Source organism: Microchirus variegatus (assembly GCF_963457635.1).
Source record: "Microchirus variegatus genome assembly, chromosome: 2".
NCBI classification, from domain to species: Eukaryota; Metazoa; Chordata; class Actinopteri; order Pleuronectiformes; family Soleidae; genus Microchirus; species Microchirus variegatus.
The window spans coordinates 7,620,376-7,643,469 of NC_139803.1; the positions used below are offsets into that span (position 1 = coordinate 7,620,376).

The 23,094-nt window shown below is 41.1% G+C and overlaps 1 protein-coding gene across 1 annotated transcript in view; it reads right to left on the reverse strand.

Annotated features, from left to right (window-relative positions):
• fstl4 (follistatin-like 4) overlaps window positions 1-18,960 on the reverse strand; it is a gene marked incomplete at both ends in the record, with an annotated part of 144,266 nt that extends 125,306 nt beyond the window's left edge. Inside the window, 2 exons of the mRNA XM_083910628.1 lie at window positions 10,771-10,804; window positions 18,811-18,960. Coding sequence (XP_083766754.1) covers window positions 10,771-10,804; window positions 18,811-18,960 — 184 coding nt within the window. The remainder of the gene's footprint in view (window positions 1-10,770; window positions 10,805-18,810) is intronic.
• Between the last annotated feature and the right edge of the window lie 4,134 nt (window positions 18,961-23,094).

Genomic DNA, 23,094 nt, shown 5'->3' on the forward strand with positions numbered 1-23,094 from the left:
GTTGGAGAATACAAAATTCCATATTAAAACGCTTTTTTGTTACAAAGAAAATCATTATATTTAAGCCTAGTTGATTTATTTTTATCTCTACACACTCGCTGTCTCGATTCCTTACAGCCCCAAGAGTTCCGCCTGAAACCTGGGCATCTTCAAGTCAAGCAAATTAAATTTCTTTGTCATTTAAAGGTCTTCCATACAAACATGGCGTATATATCGTCCATTTCGCAAACTGCTGAAGAGGGCAAAACGAGAGTAATGTCTCACTGATGTGATCTAGTTTACAGATTGGGACTAAAGATACAGCACCAAATCATGAGAAAAGTTACCTCAGGGCACTTTTCATAAAGACACTTATTTACAGAGACCCAACAACTCCAAACCAAAGTGAGTAAGCACTTGGCGGCAGTAGTGAGATCATAAATCAATAAGGAGTCTGAGAGAGACCTTCCGTACTTGTACAACAGGCAATTTTCTCTGCGTCACCTTGCTTTTGTCTTGTTCTCACCCTCACACAATACAGTGCAATACTTACAGGTAATATCAATACGGTAAGTTCTGCATTGGCATTGGCCAAAATCTGGCAGCTCACTTTCAAACTCAAAGCTTGGAGGTTCGTCTTTGACTTGCAAGTTGATGCTGCTCATCTGCATCATGACGTTTATCAGCACTCTTGAGAGCTTTGGTCGTCGTGGATGTAGAGAGAGTGACAAATCAGGTGTCTGTAAGAGTCATAACCTCATTTTGGAGGCATCACATACTGATTTTATCTGCAAAGAAGATTCACTACCTTTTTACTGTGTGAGATGAAGGGCAAGCCGAGGAGACATGCTCTCGCTCTGCAGTCAGACCACAGCTTTTTTTCTTTACAGCATTAATAGGCTTGAATTTAGTGGAAACCAACCATTTTTTTTTGCATACATAGAATGAGAAACTGAACAGTTAATTTTTCAAGTGGCTGTTGCCATTGCCCTGACGAAAAATTTTAATTTAATCCCCGCCTGAAAGTAATTGTCTCCTCAAATGACCCATTGCCAGTCACTTTTACAGTTTATTGCAGGGTGGCCACGGCTATGTCCAGTTCTTGCCGGAGCTAAAACACAACACTTATTCATCGCTCAGGTCTATACTGAGAAACATTGAGCTCTTAGCTACGGTTTTGCATCAATAATGTACTTTCCCAACACTGAAATGGGTATTTCTGCTGTGAGACTGGTCCATCTTTCTGGATCTTCTACAACATTGGTCGTCTCTGATGCAATTTACGAACCAGAGGGATTTTGGCAGGGCCTTCTCTGTGTTGGTATAAAAGCCAATTGTAAAATGTTTATATGCCACTTTAAAGGATTAAGAGGAACAAATAAAAACAACTGCCCTGACTACTTCAATCTGACCAATTCTGACCCCACAACACATCAAACAAAGACCACGTCACAAATCAGTAGCATCTGTGACAAATAAATATTCAGTACATTCAAAAAAACAGTGAACGCCCAAGAAGGACACTGGTGACATCTGAGTTATAGGAAAGTATTTAAGAGCGAACGTGTTTACTCAGTCATATAGATGTGACCTGACAGCAGCTTATTAATATTTCAACTTCCCTGGGGGTATGCAAATACACCTTGTCCTCTGCAAAGTGCTACCGAAGACCTTGCTGGTCGAGATCCAAATCACAATAACTTATCTTCAAACTCCAGCATCTGTGTGTGTGTGTGTTGGGTGTGAGAGCAGGAGAAAGAGAGGGACGAGTGGCTTCTTTCCTTTTCGACCGGGAAAGGAAGGAGCCGAGCACAGAGGCATATAATCTGAATTCAAAAGCAATCATTTTTGTTCTCAGCTCATAAAGCCTTCCACTGTTGATGGGTAAGGCAGTAAAAATCAGGGGGGATGAAGGTAAAGAATGGATCTAGAGGGCCCATAATGATGCTAACACACAGCAGAAGCAGCAGGGCTCGTACAGGAGTTGACCTGCAGTGAGTGATACCTAAAATTGGAAGGAAAAGGCAACATAATGGTACGTAAAGTGACTGGAATCACAGGCCCCTGCCCGTACTCATCACTGGTCACCGGAGATATGGTAAGCAATGGTTGGGTACCTTGCTCAGGGCTGCACTATACGTCACTAAACAAGCTATTTCCAAATGCCTAAAGAGAGTTGTCTCAATAGAAAGAGTACACACAGGGCAATGTGAGTCAGTCGAAGCCTAAGATGCTGCACTTGTCACTTTAACTTCACTCAAGTGTGTGTGTGTGTGAGAGAGAGAAGGTCCACTTGTGCCAATGTCAGTCCTACTAAGCCCCTGGAGAGACTGTGTGCCCTCCTTAAGCCCTTCAGTGGTGTCTCTAGCCTTGCTCAACATGGAGCTTAGATCACTGCCACAACAATCCCCCTTTTTTGTGTTTTGACTTTCAGACTTTTTGGCATAATGATCGCACCATGAAACTTTGGCTGTATGTGAATGAGATAAAACAGGAAATGAGCCACAACTCCCAGCCAAAATAAATTCAGATTCATGACACCATAAATTGTTAGAATTATATTGTTAGGAACCTTAAAGTTGCAATGTGTAGCATCTGTTGCCAAAACACTGCTAGTGTCACTGGCCGCAGACTTAAGCCATGCCTCAAGTGAGCCGGGTTTAACAGAGATGCTTTTCTCAGAAGATACTCAGAATGTCTATGACAGGTTTGATTTTAGCAAAGCCTTTTTCAATTTTACTGTGTTGATTAGGTCTCAAATGACTCCCTGCACTTTTCAATTGTTAAGCTTTATTGCTTTCCAGTTTCATGAAATCACATTTCACACAGATTTTTGATGGGAATGAGATAGTGATCGAGACTTTGTGCAAAAGATAGACTTTTTTCTTATTGCAAGTTCTAATTATGCAACGTGTTAATGTGATAGTATTACATATGGAAGCGCCGCAAACTGGCACATTTATCACAAAATGCATGACGAAATGAACACACTAACAGAAAGCTCATTGATATAAAGCATACTGAATTTCAAAGAGAAAGATTTGTAAATGAAGTGATTCAAATTGAGAACTACAGCAGAACATAATGTATTTTTGCACTTCCTTTCAGTAATGTTCTGTCTGTAATGTCAACTGCCAAAGACGAGATGCTGCTGATCTTCAACTATGGGGAGATGACATTTTCAAGTGTGTCACTGGGCTCCACCTCCAGTGATCACACTGGATCACCATCAGCCAGACAGGGTCTTCACAAAGATCTGCATTCCTCCTCTCAAGCGGAGCACAAGATGGAGGGTTGACTCCTTCTGGATGTTGTAGTCGGACAGGGTGCGGCCATCTTCCAGCTGTTTGCCAGCAAAGATGAGTCGTTGCTGGTCTGGTGGGATTCCTTCCTTATCCTGGATTTTGGCCTTGATGTTTTCAATTGTATCACTGGACTCCACCTCCAATGTAATGGTCTTTCCAGTCAGGGTCTTCACAAAGATCTGCATTCCACCCCTCAAGCGGAGCACAAGATGGAGGGTTGACTCCTTCTGGATGTTGTAGTCAGACAGGGTGCGGCCCTCTTCCAACTGCTTGCCAGCAAAGATGAGACGCTGCTGGTCTGGAGGGATGCCTTCCTTATCCTGGATTTTGGCTTTCACATTGTCAATGGTGTCACTGGGCTCTACCTCCAGGGTGATGGTCTTGCCAGTGAGGGTCTTCACAAAGATCTGCATTCCCCCTCTCAAGCGGAGGACAAGATGGAGGGTTGACTCCTTCTGGATGTTGTAGTCAGACAGGGTGCGGCCATCTTCCAGTTGCTTGCCGGCAAAGATGAGTCGCTGCTGGTCTGGTGGGATGCCCTCCTTATCTTGGATTTTGGCCTTGATGTTTTCAACGGTGTCACTAGACTCCACTTCCAGAGTGATGGTCTTGCCAGTCAAGGTCTTCACAAAGATCTGCATTCCACCCCTCAAACGGAGCACAAGATGGAGGGTTGACTCCTTCTGGATGTTGTAGTCGGACAGGGTGCGGCCATCTTCCAGTTGCTTGCCGGCAAAGATGAGACGCTGCTGGTCTGGAGGGATACCTTCCTTATCCTGGATTTTGGCCTTGATGTTTTCAACAGTATCACTGGACTCCACTTCCAGGGTGATGGTCTTTCCAGTCAGAGTCTTCACAAAGATCTGCATTCCACCCCTCAAACGGAGAACAAGATGGAGGGTTGACTCCTTCTGGATGTTGTAGTCAGACAGGGTGCGGCCATCTTCCAGTTGCTTGCCGGCAAAGATGAGTCGCTGCTGGTCTGGTGGGATGCCTTCCTTATCTTGGATTTTGGCCTTGATGTTTTCAACGGTATCATTGGACTCAACCTCCAATGTAATGGTCTTAGCCGTCAGGGTCTTCACAAAGATCTGCATTCCTCCTCTTAAGCGGAGCACAAGATGGAGGGTTGATTCCTTCTGGATGTTGTAGTCGGACAGGGTGCGGCCATCTTCTAGCTGCTTGCCAGCAAAGATGAGACGCTGCTGGTCTGGAGGGATTCCTTCCTTATCCTGGATTTTGGCCTTGATGTTTTCAACGGTATCACTGGACTCCACTTCCAGGGTGATGGTCTTTCCAGTAAGTGTCTTCACAAAGATCTGCATTCCTCCCCTCAAACGGAGCACAAGATGGAGGGTTGACTCCTTCTGGATGTTGTAGTCGGACAGGGTGCGGCCATCTTCCAGTTGCTTGCCAGCAAAGATGAGTCGCTGCTGGTCTGGAGGGATGCCTTCCTTATCCTGGATTTTGGCCTTGATGTTTTCAACGGTATCACTGGACTCCACTTCCAGGGTGATGGTCTTTCCAGTCAGGGTCTTCACAAAGATCTGCATTCCCCCCCTCAAACGGAGCACAAGATGGAGGGTTGACTCCTTCTGGATGTTGTAGTCAGACAGGGTGCGACCATCTTCCAGCTGCTTGCCAGCAAATATGAGTCGCTGCTGGTCTGGAGGGATACCTTCCTTATCTTGGATCTTGGCCTTGACATTCTCGGTGGTGTCAGTGGGCTCCACCTCCAGGGTAACTGACTTGCCAGTCAGGGTCTTCACAAAGATCTGCATCTTGAGTTAGCAAATATCCGTGACACTGAGTTTTTTAAATGGTGTTTGATGGGCAGCAATAAAGTCAGTTAGGAGGAGACGTTTGGATCACAACCCTAAATAACCAACCTTAAACTACCACCTTTCCTTTGATCCCCCTTTGATGTGCTACCATCCAAATTGTGTCACTTTTTCTTTGATGTCACTTTGATGAGATCATCAAACTCAACAGCAAAAAGGACAAAGTGTCTTATCTCAGGGACACAAACTTCAAGAATTTAATCATGAACTATTATTCTTTTAAATAAGTAATCACATGAAACCAAATATTGTGTCTTTGTAGAAAAGCTATGGCTTTCAAGCATTTATATTGTGTTGGCCCATCGCTCCTCCTTTATCCCTGGTTTCAGGCTGCTTCCACTCTCCTCCCAGCTTCCTCCCCAGTCATTTGCTGCTTATTAGAGTCTCTTTGTCAACTTTGTCCCTAGTTCTCACCCAATTACAATCTAAATGAACCACAGGACTGCTTAACTTGCTTTGCCTCCTCACATTGTTTAATTTGTGATGGTAACAATCTCTGATTAGGCCTCCGCAAAGGTTCATAAATTAAGCACTCAAGGCCAAATTAATCACCGCTCACTGGGAAGATAAATGGGCAATATTAATTTATTGCATATAGATCCTACTGACAACAACAATGCACCATGAAAGGCTTATTCAATGGAAATGGCTGCACATTTTCCACAGTGGGACTTTTTTCAGCAGGGGTGGTTCAAGCATTACCAACCAGTGAAATGTAATTAAATGCAAATTCCTGTCTGAGCTATCTTAAAACCGTCGTATGCAATGTTTGCAGTGTAGCACTTTTCCTAGTAGCATCTGTGGTCCAGAGGTAAAACTGGGGCAGTTTGATTAATGTCATCCTCTCAATGTGAGGAGTGAAGATGGCATAATAAAAGGCTGAGTGAAAAAGGGAGTAAAGTTAAGGGACGAGGGCGAAAAATAGTTACAGTGACTCGGTAAAGCAAACGATAACCAAAAGAGCTACACCGATCATCATCAAAAGGAGAGCAAATCAAGAAAATGAAATGAAATTGCCTGAATTTGACACAGCATGCATGTAGTTTAGCATACAAACAGGCAGCGGATAATTAGTCTCAAGAGGGAAATCTGCATGCAGAGTGGAAAGAGGCTCACAATATTAAAAGCAGCTGTCCTCAAATGACAGGCCCGGGCAAATAACAGGTCTGTCAGCTGGTGAAGATATTCACCCTTTCCCCTTAATTTAGCACTTCATGTGAAAGAGTGGCAATAGCTATGCTGCACAGGAGGAGTGCTGGAGAGCCATCAGCACTGGTTTGAAAAAATTAAACCAACTAAACATGGTTGTGATACTCAAGCTCAAGCATGATATACTAGGGCGATGCCGACTATTATGATGGTAAATTTCAAGTCATTCCGAGATACTTTTTGTTTTTGACTAAAGTCAGCTCACTGTCAAAGTGCTTCAGGGCAAATGGATCATTTCCAGAATTTCAAAAATTCAATAAAATTATTCCTTAAAAGGTTTGCAAATATTTTCAATGGATCCTTGTTCAGGGCGATGCCGACTATTATGATGGTAAATTTTAAGTCATTCCGGGATACTTTTTGTGTTTGAGACTAAAGTCTAAATTTTTGAAAAGTGAAAGTGAAAATTTTAATAATTTTAATGAATTTTTGAAATTCATTTAATATAATTTGATATTGATACATACAGTATATGACAATACAAGGTTCACCTTTACTCTGAAGGGAAATGTAAAGTTAGGAAAAGGTTATTTTGGTTATTTTGGTTATTTCTCCCTAAGGTTTCTACCCTTTTTCCCTTTTACAAGGGTTTTTTTTTCCCTGGTAGTTTTTCCTTACCCTGGTCGAAGGTCTAAGGACAGAGGATGTTACCAACCCTGTGAAGTCCCGTGAGACAAACTATGTTTTGTAAACTGTGGGCTATATAAATAAAGATTGATTGATTGATTGATTGATAAATACTGCTTCTTTACTACAGCACATTATGCAAATGAGTAAGAAGTAGCCTCATGAAGCAGGAAGTGAACTGGCATGGTGTTGAAATCAGTCTCGTAGAATGTTAGAATGTGATTTTCTCTTCCTTTAAAAGCAATCATGGGCCTCTAGAGACACTTCACCCCAATTGCTGTTGTCCAGCGGATCTTAATATGATTGATCTCATAGTTATTCATAATATCACAAGTTTTTTCATTACATGCCTTTGAGGCTATGGTACTTTTTCTTCTTTTTTTTGTAAAAATGAATGAAACAAAACCGTTTAGTCTGACATGACCGGAGATCTCGTGCAAACATGGATGTGTGAGACCAAGAAGACTTTGGGAAATGGTCTGCTCAAGGCATCAAAGTTAAAAAGAACACAGAGTAAAAGAGCACAAACAGCAAAAGAGTACTGCATTGTTGAAAAGGCACCAGTCATACAAGAGAACCACAATGCTTTATACTGACATTTCAGGGAACTGGCAATTGAAACATGGAAACTCGCATCTTTACTTTGGTCTGAAGAGAAAAGATTGATAGGTTTACCTCTAATTCTTCTAACCAGACACTTATGTCGGATGTCTCTCACACTGGAGAAAATAAAAAGCACATGATTCTGCAATTCTGCGAGCAAAGGCTATGCTGTAAAACTATATGGACTGCATTCTTCATTCCTATTCATATCACTTGTCCCTGATGAATTTACAGTGATGAAATAACTAAAAATGTACTTAATACATTCATATTCAAATTAACGTCTGAGCACAAGCATGTGGTTAGCAGAATATTTGTGACGTCTGTAAGGAGATGGGTTAGGGTTCATCATTAATCTGATCATCACAAGTTCTCTAGACTGAATATCTTTGTTATGATCTGGAGATGAGTGGTGGAGATGAAATGACTCACTATTCCTGTATATTATAGTATTTGAATATAAATTCTAATAACGTACTTACACATTTCAGTTGCATTAAACACTTAAATACCCTAGCGACTCCATTATTGATTTTCCAGTTGAGCTTATTTCGGAATAGTTTAATCTCTTCAGGGCAAAACCCTGACTGCGACTGATGATGCAGCCGAGGAAACTCCGTAGATACAGTGACGCCATTGCAACATGAACGAGATCGAAATGAAAACGTCTGCATCAACACTCCTCCTTGGGCGAGCCACCAAGCCAAAGCCGCAATATTACAAAAATGTGGTGCTGTCAATATTAATACGTTAATTAACACAATCTCAACGTTCACACACAGAGTGTGTCGGAGCTTCTTACTGAAAGACAGCGACTGCAACTATTTTTTCCCTTACTTTTCCACTTCCCATCTTTTAAAAACCAGCTGATTACTGCTATGTGGCATATGCGCTGAGAAAAATACCTGGAATGCAAAGAAGGGAAATAAATAAATAAAGGTACAGCTGCTGAGAAAATTATTTTCCTGGTTTTTCTGCATGAATCACTCTCGCTTGCATATGTTGGAACTGCCCGACCCTAATGCACAGCCTTTATGAAGCACAGAAGGAAACTAAACTGGAACTTCGGAAAAGTAAAACTATTTTCTATTTTTTAATATGAACTGTTGTGAACTGCAAATTAGTACAATTTGGACAAAAATGTGATGAATGACAATTAGATTGAGACCTTTAACATCACCTGTGTACTATTTAAGGTTATTCATTATTTTTGGTCCAGTATTTTCTGCACGTCACTCCTCATCAAGCTACCATATCAATGCTGCTGTACATCTATTATATGCAAATATGTAAGCATCAACATCTGTGATGTGCCATCACAGAAACACCTCATTATGTTTTCTCTAAGGATGATGTATAACTGTGGTAAAACTCAGAAAACGCAATTAACCAGGAAACGCAATTATCACTTAGGAAACTACATAAGTGATACAGTGTTAAAAGGAGACAAATATATATATATATATATATATATATATATATATATAAATAACAAAGAAAACAGGTAGCGGATGTCGAATAATAAAGGAGGAGAAGGAAATAAATCCTCCGGGTCATGTTTAGGTGAGGAGAGAAACCTGCTGGCCAAAACAGAAACAGTGTTTTTGCCGTGAAGATGAAGGCAACACATCATAATAGGCCTAATGCTTTCAGAGGAAGTCACTTGTCAAATAGGAAGCAGTGAGCCCTGGAAATACTGCCGTTACACATACTTAGACAGCGACTGCTCGGGCTCACTGTCACACGGCACAATACAGACACATACACACACACAAAAACTGTGAATGTTTAGTCAATAAACACAACAGTAAGAAAGGACATGTCACAAGAAGCCGTGTCATTACAAATACTTGACAAAACATTGAGCAGAGAACTCAAAAAATATTGAATTATGAGATGTAAAAGCGACCAAAAAACGAAATTAAGAAACAAACATTATTGTTTCCAAACTGCAACACCTCACTGAGCAACCTATATTGTATATGTAATATATATATATAACTTCTTACTGCTACAACTGCTGACACCACTTGGCTGAAAAGTATTGAAACGTTGGACTTTTAGAAACTTTTTTAGATTGAACCTGTAATGAAACTGTAATCTTCAGAGTGGTGATCGCCGGCTCAGATGCTTCGACAGATTAAGTCTTTAATGGCTGCATTAGTGGTAAAACATTCTGCTGCCATTCTACCAAAGTTAAAACAGCCAAATTTATACTGGGCTTTCACAAGGAAGGCCTTGAAAGCTGGGCATTTACACAGCATTCAACAACAAGTTACTAGTCAGTAATGGAAACTAACAAAATACATGTAGCGACATTACGAGTATATGGGTTTTTTGCTATTTGGAATAAAGTTACATTTTGAAATCTATGGATTACATGATGGTACCATGACGTATCAGAATACCTGACGCAGATCGAGTGATTTTAGTGCATTGCAGCATTTAAAAATCACTTTTCTGTCCGTCTATTAACGGTACAGAAAATAAAGGACTGAACAACGCAGTTGAAATAGTCTCTCTGTTTGTGGACACAACGGTATCTGAGAATCCACATGCGGAAAAAAATGCCTGATTTAATTTGTATAGCATCACCTGTCTGAGCAGTCACTGTAAAAACTGTCTACAAGGCTGGAGCCAAACAAACAGCACTTCTTTCTATCTGCGGTCTCCTGTCATCATTCCTGACAGAGGGGCTGACACTGGCTGACAGCGGAATAATTATTCTGCCGGATCAAATATATTGTTGAACTTATAGACGTGTTGTCACTGTGAATTGAGTGGTTCAGGTGCTTATGTTGACATAGGGGAGGATCGCGGTGTGTCACAATATAAAGTCCTCCCTTTTTCATTTCTCTGGTTTGGTCAAATGCGACTCAAAAGCGAAATGGCTTATCCTGTCTGTTCCACAATGGCGTCATGCACTGACATTGCTTTCAAACTTTAAATCTGAAATGTTTCCACACATGTGATTCTGATTTTTCCCCACACATCATCAGAAGTCTCCGACAGACACGAAAGACCGCATGGTCCATTTTTATGAGAGCCATTTCAACTCAGATTACTTTCCAACAGCGGTTTCCTCTGTGATAAGAAAGTCAAAGTGTGTGCCGCTGTAACTGCAGATGAAAAGGAACGTCGTGGAGAACAACATGGCATATTTTTTGAAAAATGCTGTTTGTTTTGAACACAGTAAGTGTACTCACATTGATCGATGTTCACGTCTGCTTTCCCCCTCTCCTGCAAACAGAGAGCACACACAAAAGTGGTTATTACAGGGCTCGGGGAAAGTGAGACGAATACCGGCTTTTTTCTGCAGCCTTTTTTGCAGCCCATTCGTTAGCGTGTCGTTTCCTCTTCTTCTTCTTCTTCCTCTTCTGTGCTTGTGGAGACAAACAGCGGCAACAAAAATCAACGGTGACCAGATGGCGGAAGAATATATGGAGGATGACAGAAAGGAAACAAGAAGACCTTTTCACAATGGCACAGCCCCGAGTCGGTTCAATTACACAGCTGGAAATAAACACAACAACAGGACGCAAGATGCAGGTGTTACTACTTTATCGCCGTGGCATGTTTATCAGCGTGTCACGCACGTTGAAACCATAAGAATAAACTGCAAATACTTGACCCTTCAACGCAAGTGTTTCGACGATAAAAAGGAGAACAATCATGTCCAGCTGTGATTTACCGACACGGTGGAATATTAAAAAACAATTTGCTGCATGAGGCAGAACAGTGCAATCAACATTTTCTTTTTTTCTCTTTTGACACATGACATAGCAAAATACCAAATGTTCTGTAAATGTAAGCATCGCCTCATCCTCATCAGTGACAGGGGCAGATAAGTAAAATGTGAGGCCATATTCTGGCTCCATTGTCCTACTAATGTGACAGATGTGATTGGGGAGAGGAAGAAAATGTACAGACACAGGATTTAAATGGAAAACGTCTGGTTTAAGGTTTGGATGTTAAGTACTAAAGCCGTGCTTCCATCACGGTATAGTTTGGTTTGGAACAGTGAAGCCCCTCAGTCAGTCTTGTGTTTAAATATATTATATACGAGGCAAATAAAATATTGATATTATCATTAAAAAATAGTGGATTTTATTGTTTATTGTTAAAGCTGCCTGCTGATTGGCTACTGCATTTTGGAGCGACAGTTCATTGGTCCGGACGTTGCCACAGGCTTCGGAATCCCTGTCTGTCTGGAACAAACCAATTGTAAATATGAAAAGTTTGACAGATTATAAACGTTAGACTTCAACTCCGAGCCTGTTCGGTTTGTTGCTGTTTGTCTCAACAAGACGGCAAGCGTTGTGTGAGAATAGACGATCAGCGTTGAAGAAACACTGGTCGCAAGGGAGAGACATTTTTCCTGTCGCCCAATGAGCTCATCGCCATGCATCTAGCTCCACCCTCACTGTATCGTACCATTACTCTGGTTACCCAACAGAAGTGTACCGAAAAAAATGGAACGATTTTGGTACTATTCGAACCAAACTGTTCCACTAGGTGGAAACACGCCATAAAATTCACTGCAACACACTAGAAATTAAGTTTTCCAGCTGGTGTATGTACAGTTTTCATCACTCCAGTCCAGTACTATGAGTACTGAGTACTATAGAATCAGTGCAGTATTGTACTTACTAACACACCTGCAGTTGTTGTGTTTTGTCCTTTGTGCAGTGTGCATCGTGTGCTCGCTTGTTAGCCGCTGATCACTTGGCGCTTGTTACAGCAGCACCAGGAATGTTTTCGTACCCGTGGCAAAACAAAGGCGACCAACACGCCGTTTTAAAAATAGAACAGAGGGAGGTCTTTTCCGATACAACACGCTGCTTCAGAGGAAGGCGATATGTGGCGGCAATTGAAGTGTTGTGACATTTTGCATTCGTGTCCCTCAGTGTGGATGTCACCAGTAATGAGGCTCCGTGATAAAACATATGTGTCTGCGAGGCCCTTTCAGCTTCCCGGGGGACCGAGAGCCTCGCGAGGAAAACCCAGCACTTTTAGAGCCTCCTGTCACCGCCTCCCTCTTCCTCGATCACTCTTTCCTCCTCTGCCATCTGTCCATCTTAATTGCAGACATGCTTCCTTATGATGGCGGGATAAAATTGAGTGTACTCATCAGCACCGCCTTCCATCATCTCGAGTGCTGCTGTTTGATCAATTGATTAGGGAGTCACACCGAGCATGGAGGTGAAAGAAAGGCCGTGTGTCTAAAAATACTGTCCTCCGCTCACCATGACTCTGCGGGATGAGCTTTTTTCATACTCGCCTTTTCTAGTGACACGTTCAGCTTTCAGGGACAAAAGTGTCCATAATATAACTTCACACACACACATTAGATTTGGAGGCTGTTTGTGTTTTTCTCTCAAGAGGAAATGTAAATAACTACCAACAGAATTTAAATGAAGCAAATGGAGGGAAAACCCCAGTGAGTTTCAATTACGGGGGAAATCTGAAGCTTTTTAGACGCTCAGAAGCCGCTGATAGAGGCTGATTAGATGGGACAATGCTTCGCCGGCTTATAGGATTAGTTGTTGGCAAAATGGCGAGACAGCGATGATGCAAAGAGAAAGAGTTATTGTGTTTTAATATGCTTCACCTCCTCTCGCTTCATTTCCAGGCTTATTTAATGCTTACTGCAGTACGTGTCTAAGGCACTGCTTTGCTGTCATTGTTATTTTCAGGACGAGTAAGGCCACTCAGAAACTCCCATCAATCAACTTTTAACGATATTATTTTGGCAATGCTCGTGTCTGGAGCGGAATGTGGAATTTATCTATCTTTGACTTGCAAGCAGGATATCATATGAAGTGAAGAAAGTGTACTTTACACAAATAAAGAGGTTGATTTTGAGCACAATATGAGAGGGTGGTTTCAGAGTCAATACACAATTGATAATTATAATGTTATGGTTAAGAGATACCTATGGTATCTAAAATAGCATATTGGAGGTCTATATTGGTGAGTTTTCAGTTTCTATAGTATAAAAATATCGTACATGAAGCAAAACACTATAAGCTGAAGATGTCCACTTAAATTCAGTGTAGGACGAATATGAAAAGGGCGCGGGTGTGCAAACGATGCACCTTCCTTGACTTTTAGGAGAGTGATCACGCCTCTCTGGGCTGAGACAACGACAGTTATAGGCCAAGATGGTGAGAGTGGAATGGTGGCGGTGCAAGCCGCAGGTGCAGTGACAAGAGTGCAGGGTTTAGATGAGAGAAGCAGAGTGGAGGAGGAGGGAGGAGAGAGGAGAGACACGTACAACCTCTCCAGAAAAAAAAAAGAAGCTGACTCTGAGCCGCTCTGCAGGCATTATCTTCAAAGAAAAACTTGTGAGGTGGCAGTTTCTGTTGGCACGGTGAGGAGCGAGCAGAGAGGGTGACACGCTGGAAACTCTAGGGCTTTCAATGGGTTGTAAAAATATAGAAATACATATTCTCGAGGTAATTATATATGCTGATAGGTCCCTGAAAAAAAGGGACGTTGTTGCCTTTGTTAATCAATATTTAATTTGATTTATTTTGGCATTCCCTCTGAGCCTGATGACTTATCTTTTTTTAATTAGTCATATACCACAGCAAAGTGTGGGGTTGCATAGTGAAAAAGCGCTTGCATTTCAGTGCATTTCAAGTTGAAGTGGATATTCATTTCTATAGGTTATTGTAAAAACTATGACCTCCTCCATCTTTGTTGCTCACACCAAAGATGACTCTGATATCACCGTCACTGCAACATATATTGTGTCTCTTATGCTGTGCAATGCAGGTTCTTCTGCATTCAAGGACCCATAATATGTTCACATTTACCCACTATCTATCTGTGGTTCTTAAACCAGTTGTTGCCTGTGTGTATGTAAAACCAAAGTCAACTCAGCTCTTGTATATTCGTTAAGCTGCAGCTTCGGTTATTATAATACAAAGAACACATATGCTTTGACCTTTTCAAGACGCTGCCTGATCAGAACAAAAGAGGGTGAAGCAGGGACGGAAAGTGCAACGTCTGCGTTTTCTCAAGAGTTCACCTATGCACATACAACACTGTCTTAACTAACAGTAATTCACTAACACACTACTTAATGAGCTAAATTAGAAGCAGCCAAAAAACCTTGGAAATGAACTATACCTTCACAAGCATACTTTTGATGAATCCTCAAATAGAACCAAAGGCTAAAAAAAACACTCTTCTGTGCATCATCATAAATTTAAATGTGTTCCTAGCTTCCAGAAACAAAGTCTCCACCTGTACCGTACCATACTATTGCTCTGGTACCGAACGATTGGTATCATTCCTAATGGAAACACAAAAAAATGACATACCGTACCAGAAGTGAACCGTTCCACTCGGTGCTAACACGCCACTTGATACCAGACTTGGCCAGACAATTCTACAATAAGTGCCTTAAAAATGTTTGTCCATCACTGTTCTGAGTGCTGACTGATGTTTTTGTAAGTAATGCAATTTATTTCTCCGCCGAGAGCAGAGAGCGGATCAAACTCAAACGTCAAGGTCTGGTTTTGACACACACACACACACACGGCAAACTGCACACAGCAAATCTGACCTTCAGGAGAGAGAATTATAATCTTAATGTTGAGTGTGCCGATGTGTCCTTTAACCCAGAACTGTACAGTGTGGATGGATGTGACAGAGAAAGAGTTGACGTGCACGACATGAAAACAACATCTGCTTTGATTCGCAATGACTCCTCTTTACATACCGTACCAAGTTTAGACAAACGGGTGCCACAGCGAAGATATCTTCAGCGTAATAAGTTCATGTCGCCCGTTTCCTCGTCAGAATATGACACAGCTCTTACCTCTATTTCACACTTCACAGTCACACGGCCCAATTTCACCCTCCTTCATTTCCCAATTTGCTCTCCATGTATATTTCACTCAAAATATGGGCTACACTGTCATGTATTATCCTCCATCAATATTCTCTTTAACTTTCTCACATCCTGGAAACAACATGTTTTAGGAGTAGTTCCGTGGTTTTTATGAGACCATAAAACTCGACAGCAAAAGTATAATCCTCAATTATTCAGCACATCGAGAGTTAAGCAACAACCCCTTTCAGTGTCGATCTCCATTTGTGGTGTAACTGCCACATTTTGGCTCTCGCGGCTCCAATCCAGTCTTGTTTCAAATAGAAAAGGGTCACATTACTGAAGGTAGACATACTAACACACTGTATTGTATAGCTGCTGATGGCAACAACTGCACAGGTTCTGTTTAACACCTTTGGGCACAAAATGATCAAACAGTGAAACTGAAAAAAAACCAAATAACCCTCTGAGGCCTACACAGTAATACAAAAGTAAATAAGGAAATATTTGACTCATAAACAAAATGTAAATGAAGTTAGGCAGCCGTGCTACAAGAACAACCTGCAATTATCGAGACAGAGAATGCTTTTTTTTTCATGTTTCCTTCATTGTTTCTGCACATATTCTGTTTTTATTCAATTCATAACCCACTTCAATCCCAAACTCTTTATCCAATGAGTGCAATTCCCTCAATTTGGTTCCCCACGAAATCGCTTAACCACTTTAGTGTTTTCTTTCTCCACAGAGAGCAGAAAACAAATCAGAACAAATGCACACTCGTCAGTGTTGACTTTCAATAAGAAGTGACAATCTCGACTGACGCAGCCATGTTTATGTACGGTTTTGATACTCAATCAATTGGTTTGAAGGTTTTTTCATGATTAAAACATGATTTCTGATCGTTTCAGCTTCTTAAATGTGAATATTTTCTCTGTTTCTTTGCTCCAGATAACAAAGAAATCATTAATAGTGAATCATTTTGGTTTGTGGACAAAACACAACATTTGAGAACATCATCATTTCCAGTTATTGTTCCAGTTGTCTTTTGCAGAGTGGACTCACGCTGACCTCAGTTACCTGCAGATACTACGATCCAGCAGTGCTATAAAATATATCATATATTTTTTTTTTATTTGACTAACCCTGTATGGATTTTCTTAGGCTTTAAATCTCTTCTGTCAGCCTGTTATTCCCCCAAACACTTCCTATGTTTGTATTGTTCTGAGGGGATTTTACTCGGAGAGAAAAAAAAGGCATCTGGCTCGACTTATTCATTTCCAAAAGGCTTTGAGAGTGCATGCTGTGAAATTATGTGAATTCAATGATTTGCATAATTCACTCCAGGGTCAATTTTAAATTTTGGCATCAATTGACAGCTTTTTAAGTTGTGATTCGCGTCCATGGGGGAAGTCTTTTTTTTTTTTTCTTCTTCTTCTTCTTCTTTTTTTACATCGAGGCATCTCAGGGGACAAAACCACAGGCGACTTACATTCCACAGCAGCTCTGCCAACTTGGCAGAGCCCGAAGTGAGTCAGACTCACAGAGCAGAGCAGGGGGTGTACATGCTTCATTTCACAAAGAATTAGGACGACCACAGGGCTGTGTGCTATGTGTCTGTCTGCTCGACAATCTGCTCGGGCTTTATGTTTTCTGTTATGCAGACAACATTTGTTAAAGGGCTCATTCAGGCTGGCAAGGAACGGTTTGCTCGCAGGGGCTCGTCTTTTTTTCTCCCTTTTAACCCACGATTCGTTTTGTGTGCGCAAACGGAGGCTGGCTCATTCAGAAACTCGCCGGGAAGTGTTTGAGTAATTATCTCAACCAATCACGCCTCAAAAAAGATAAAAGAAACGCAAAGGAAAAGTTGTTGTTAGCAGTAAAATTTGACAAAACTGAAGCACGGCTATACGTATACAATTGAACTTTGAATTAACTGGAACGTTTTGTACAAAGATGAGGGAGAAAAAACGATCAATCCATTTTCCTTTTCACATCCCACATTATTTGGATTAATAATAATGTGAGTGAGATAATTACTAGAGTGGCACTTTGTTGCTGTTTTACATTCACTGCTTGTCAGTTTTGAAAAGGCTTTTGTGCAGTTGTTATCTCTCCAGAACTGGAGATGCTAATTTAGCCGCCTGGCTCGTATAGTGGCTGGTTAAGGGTGGACAAGCATTCACAGACACAGATTTTCGGTTTCGGTCATGATCATTTCCAATTTCCATTGTCTACATGGTGTCATGAGTGATATAATATCCATCATTTGTTTGCAATGTACCACACTAAGGCCTCATTGTCAAATTTAAATGATTTATTAACAATATGAATGTAAGAATAAGCAGTAAAAGCTTAAATCCAGGGTTTATTCTGTAAGGAACATGGATGAGATTAAAATGAACCCTATTTTAAAAGTCTTTCTTTCTACTTGTTCTAGAATATTCTACTTTTACAATAACAGTTCATTGGCCTTGATTAGCTTTCAAAGCAAAATGAATCATGAAACACGTGCATTGATCAAAAATCCTTGGAATATATTTTTTTAGGGCTTTTGGCGAATGCTGAAAAAAAAAACCACAGCTATTCAGACACTGCCAAGAATTAGGCGAGCTGGCAACAAGCCGTGTATATTAACACCGAACATACTGTTACGTTTGTCAGATCGTGCTGAGACACATTTCTGAGACACAGTAAAGGTAGAGATATGGTTTGTGATATGACTTATTAGGGTCATCAAATCAACAGCACCAACAGAGTAAAGATTTTTTATATTATTTGGCCATAAAGTAGCTCACCAGACGCAACTCAACCGACAAAAAGAGGTGTTATCCACACATTTTAATATGTTACAGTAGATGCATCATTAAATATCAGCTACCCACTCCATGTTTTCCATAGATTTGTGTCAGTGTTTGTGTTCTCATTTGTATTCAGTGCTTTGGTGTGACTTATTGATCCATGGGGTGACCATACTTTGGGCAAAATGGTGTTTAAGTGCACTTCTTAAGACTAATCCGAGTGCCGTAGGAATGTTTAAAAATCAGAGGATTCAAGATTTATCAATGTATGAGTCCTGCAGCCTCATCTGTATTTACACCTCAAAGTTGCATTCCAAATATTTCCTTAATGATCCCTGGGTGTACATCAGTTATTCAAAGTCAATTTAACTTTTAAATATTTTAAAATGGGCATATCAGGGGATTGAAATTCACAAGCTTTTTCAACAGGATTTAAACTAAACACACGTATGTTTTGGCTGACTTTATTTTTCTGTCTAACTCTTGATTTGATTTACGTGTGATATGATTGATTTATACTCCCCCGAGTGTTTCTCTTGCGTGATAGAGAGTGAAGGTGATGGCCTCGGTGGGACCTTGATGTTTTTGTGTGTTGGGATACATACCATGAAATGTGTTTCCTGAGAGGAGGAACGGGACACGCCGGCTCTATCCACGCCGTCTCGCCGGCTGCCTTTGTGTCCTTCCGCCAGACAGCAACCCCACGTTCCCAGCAGCGCGGCCACAGCCACGGCCCAAACACCCAGGCTTCCCATGAGTGTCGACCTGGAGTGAGACAGTAAAAACACAATAAAAACTAAATCCTTAGACGAAACCTCATCTCCTAAAATAGCCCTAGATTCATCTGGGTTTAGAGCTAATGGGACAGTTTACTTCAATTCTGTACCTGTGCACAATCACGCAGAGGCATAATCTACTTCATATGTTCTAATTGTATTAGATTAACCATGTCAAAGTTGTTCACTTGTGAATTATTTTATAAATGTACCTGTAAACCTTCGCACCATATCTGTGATTGCAATCTGTCATAATCCTTATTGTATGCAAATTGCTTTCATTCACTTAGATTTAATTGTGATTAACAGAACGCCATCATCAACCTCAAGTCCTTCTCCTCAGATGAAGACAAATGAGCTGAGCTCAAATAAGTATTAAGTACGTCTTGTTTAGGAGGACATGCCATTGATGTACAGGATTCATGACAAAAACAGATTTTCCCAAAATAACCGAGCCGTATTTCAGAAGCTATTTATGACACACAAGCGGGAACATCATGACCTAACAAAGACAAACATGGACAGACTAAACTGTGATGCCTCAAAACTCAATGACTTTGTGCTGACAGCAGCTACAAAAGCCACAGTTGAATTGTTAAACACTGCTGTTTATAGATATCTATATTTTAAGAGACAAATAAACACCTCAAATGATATTCATGCATGCACACACAGAGCGTAATACAGCTGTACAAACATCAAAGAGACAATACAACAAAGAGAATGTGGAGACGTAAGATGGCGAACACCGTGGCAGACGTCTCTGTGTCTCTCTCCTGATCGAAGTGTTTTTCTCTACTTTTTATTATTGTGACAACAGTCGAAGCTTGACAGAGAGACACGTTGGGAAGCAAGTTGAACAAACTAAAAGCCAGACTTCTAACTCAACTCAACTGTTCACGGAAACCTGGCTGACCCCCTCGACTGTGCCGCTCCAGCTGCAGACACACTCCGTCTACAAAGGTGACCGCAGAGCTGACCAAACGAGGAGGATGAGGAGCAGGAAGGTGTATTTATATCTCAACTCACGGGTGTGTGGATGCACAGACTGTGTCCAAGCATTGCTCAGCAGAGACGTGGAACAGATGTTAATATTCTAACAAGAGCAAAACAAAAAAAAACACACTTAATCACATGTATACAAACAAAGGCAAATGCTTCCAATGAGACTCTCAGTATCCAGCCTGCAGGCAGCACATAATGCCCCAATTAAGGTATGGTCCTCTGAAACAGAGGACATATAAGGTAATATGGATGATTAAGAAAGAGACAGAGGCTGTAATGTTTCTACTCTGCAGTTGACTCCAGACAAATGTGGCAAAGCCTGATCTCAGCAGCCCCAAAAAACTGACAATCATAAACAATAACACTGCACTTTTTAGCAGTCAAATAGCTCACAGACCCCTCCTATCTGCATGCATGGATCACAACACGCACGACCCGTCGTGTCATCAGCAGACATATGCAAAACCCTGAGAGAAACATCAACCACTGCAGGCAGACATTTACATTTACATTTAGGGCATTTGGCAGACGCTTTTGTCCAAAGCGACTTACAATAAGTACATTTGTCACAAGAAAGGAACTTTCCATAAGTGCTATGGACAATAGGCGCTTGCAGAGAGTCTTTAAAAACAGCACAGCGGCATCACAAGAGCGGCCCTGTCCTCTCTGCAGGACATTCACCAGCAGAGAAGGGTCCTCAGAAGGGCCCACAATGTCATCAAACACTCAAACACACCCTCAGCACCGACCTCTTCACACTCCTGCCATCGAGAAGACAATGCAGGAGCGTGTAACGCAGAACACCAAGGCTGAAAGACTCAATACCACTATCTGCACTTTATATAACAACTCAAACACTGTATATAGTATGTTTTAGTCTTTCCTTGTAGTATTATATATTCTAAACATATAGTATTTATTTTGTTCTTGATCAGGTAGTGCAGAGATAACATCTTTGGTTTTCTTGCACATGACAACGAAGCCTTGAATCCTTGACTCGTTTGAAGAGACAGCTCCTCTGAAGTTGCAAACGGCGGAGTGTGCGGCGTGGACGCTTGAAGTCCAAACTCCACAGATCAATTTCACTTACATGACACACACACACACACACACACACACACGTCGAGATGCGTATACAAATCTCCAGGTAATTTCAGTCGAAACAAACGGCTGTCGTCTGATAGGATGAGGCTGTTTCACTTTTTCTCCCCCTCATGTCCTCCTGCTGTGTCTTCTTCTCTTTTGTGTGTTTGTCCTCTTTGTCGTGCCTGTCTGTGTCTGCATCTAATAAACGCCATAGTATTGACACATCATGAAGCATAGCAGTAGACAACGAATGAGTTAATGTATATTGATTTGCTCCAGTAGAACTTTTGCATTTATGAGAAATATTTATAGGACTCTCATCTTATCAGCCAACAGCGTTTATGGGCAGACTTTGTGACACGGCAGTTCGTTAGACGCGCTCAGGTAATGTGTTTATTGTTTTTATTGGTATCTTACACTTTTATAATGTGACTTTATTGTGTGTGTTACTGCAGAATCGGTCGGGAAAACAAATCTCCCTCCCTCAGGGGGGGGAGGCCATAAAATGTCTGAACTGAACTGAAACAAGGGCACAAAAACAACGCAGTGCATCTCAAACAGTGTTTATGGGCAGCAGCAGTTTAACATCTGCAGCAGTTCTTCAGGAGAATACAGAACACAGCGACTGTACCGTCGTTCACCTTGACCTATCATGCTCAGGTCCCGCTGACTGCAATTGAATCTTTTCATTTTCTAATAAATACAGATTTTTTTTCTTAAAACCACTTCAAAATTGTAGGATTTTATTTTATTCAGTGGTGAAATCCATTACAAAGGAAAGTCAATTTACTCTTTAAACACATTAAAATGCATTTGGCCTGTAGTACAGCACTCTACAGTACTGTCAGATATTTAATGGAGTGTTACCTATCTAAGTGAATGAAAAATAGTGGAGTTGAAGCCTCCATCATGTACGTGTGAGCTTACACTGGCTCTTTCCAACTCATAAATTAAAGTTTGTGGTCTTCATATGGTTATAAATTTAGAGTAACAAGTAAGGAGAGGTGTGCAATCCCATGTTCGAGAATTAAAACATGTAAGGTAGCCTAAGCTTGATTTCTCAACATAAAGATAATAATCATCAAAAATGTGGCTCTCTAATCAATTGTATGTCTCCTGCCACTTAATGTGAAGTTATAATGGAGTTATTTATGTATTTTTTTGAAGCAATAGATCGATTTTGGAGTCACAATTACACTTTTATTGTTTCGCATGAACACAGACGATCTTATTTTGAAATTCTATGAAATATCTATCAGATTTTACGACTGAAAACGAGTAAGAGTTCATATCGCTGGCCCCAAACTGGAGAGATGAGATGCTTGGAGGCCCCCAAGGTCATTTAAGTTTGTGACCGCTGCCAATTTGTCATTTTATTTCTGCCAAAACTATGTCCCCAGAGCCAAGAAAACAGCAGATAGTTTTACAGAACTTGCAAGAAACGTATATACTCGAGTACTCGAGGAAATTCACTTAGTTATTAGCCAGTGCCACTAATCATATGGAAAAGTCCTGTCATTGTAAACATCATTCGACAAGGAAACACCGACATCATTTAGCCCAGCTAGCCCTGGGCTAAAGGGCGCTCAGAGATGAGAACTCCACACCCTTGTGAAATTAAACACCAAATGAGATCTGCCAGTCACTGTCTTAATGGTGGCGCCTGGCCCTCTGGCATTGGCCCACACACAGGACTACACACACACAAACAGGGCACTAGTTGTGCAGAATGAATGGTCCCTTTTTGAAATTCCTCAGGAGGGAGAAAGTCTAAGAGGAAGCCATTGTTTGACCAGAATATTAAAGAGCTTAAAGAGACAGACTTTTTAAAAACCGGCACACCCAGAGGCAGCTCTGTTCAGATCACACTTCCTCAGCGAGGGACAAGCATTACATGCCGACTAAAATGTGCTAAAAGACGCATGTCATCCCAGCCCACTGTCTCTCCCTATCTGCCTTTTTTCTTCCCCTCCTCACAACTGCTCATTTTCTGCCAACAAAAGTATTGTTTGATGATTAAAG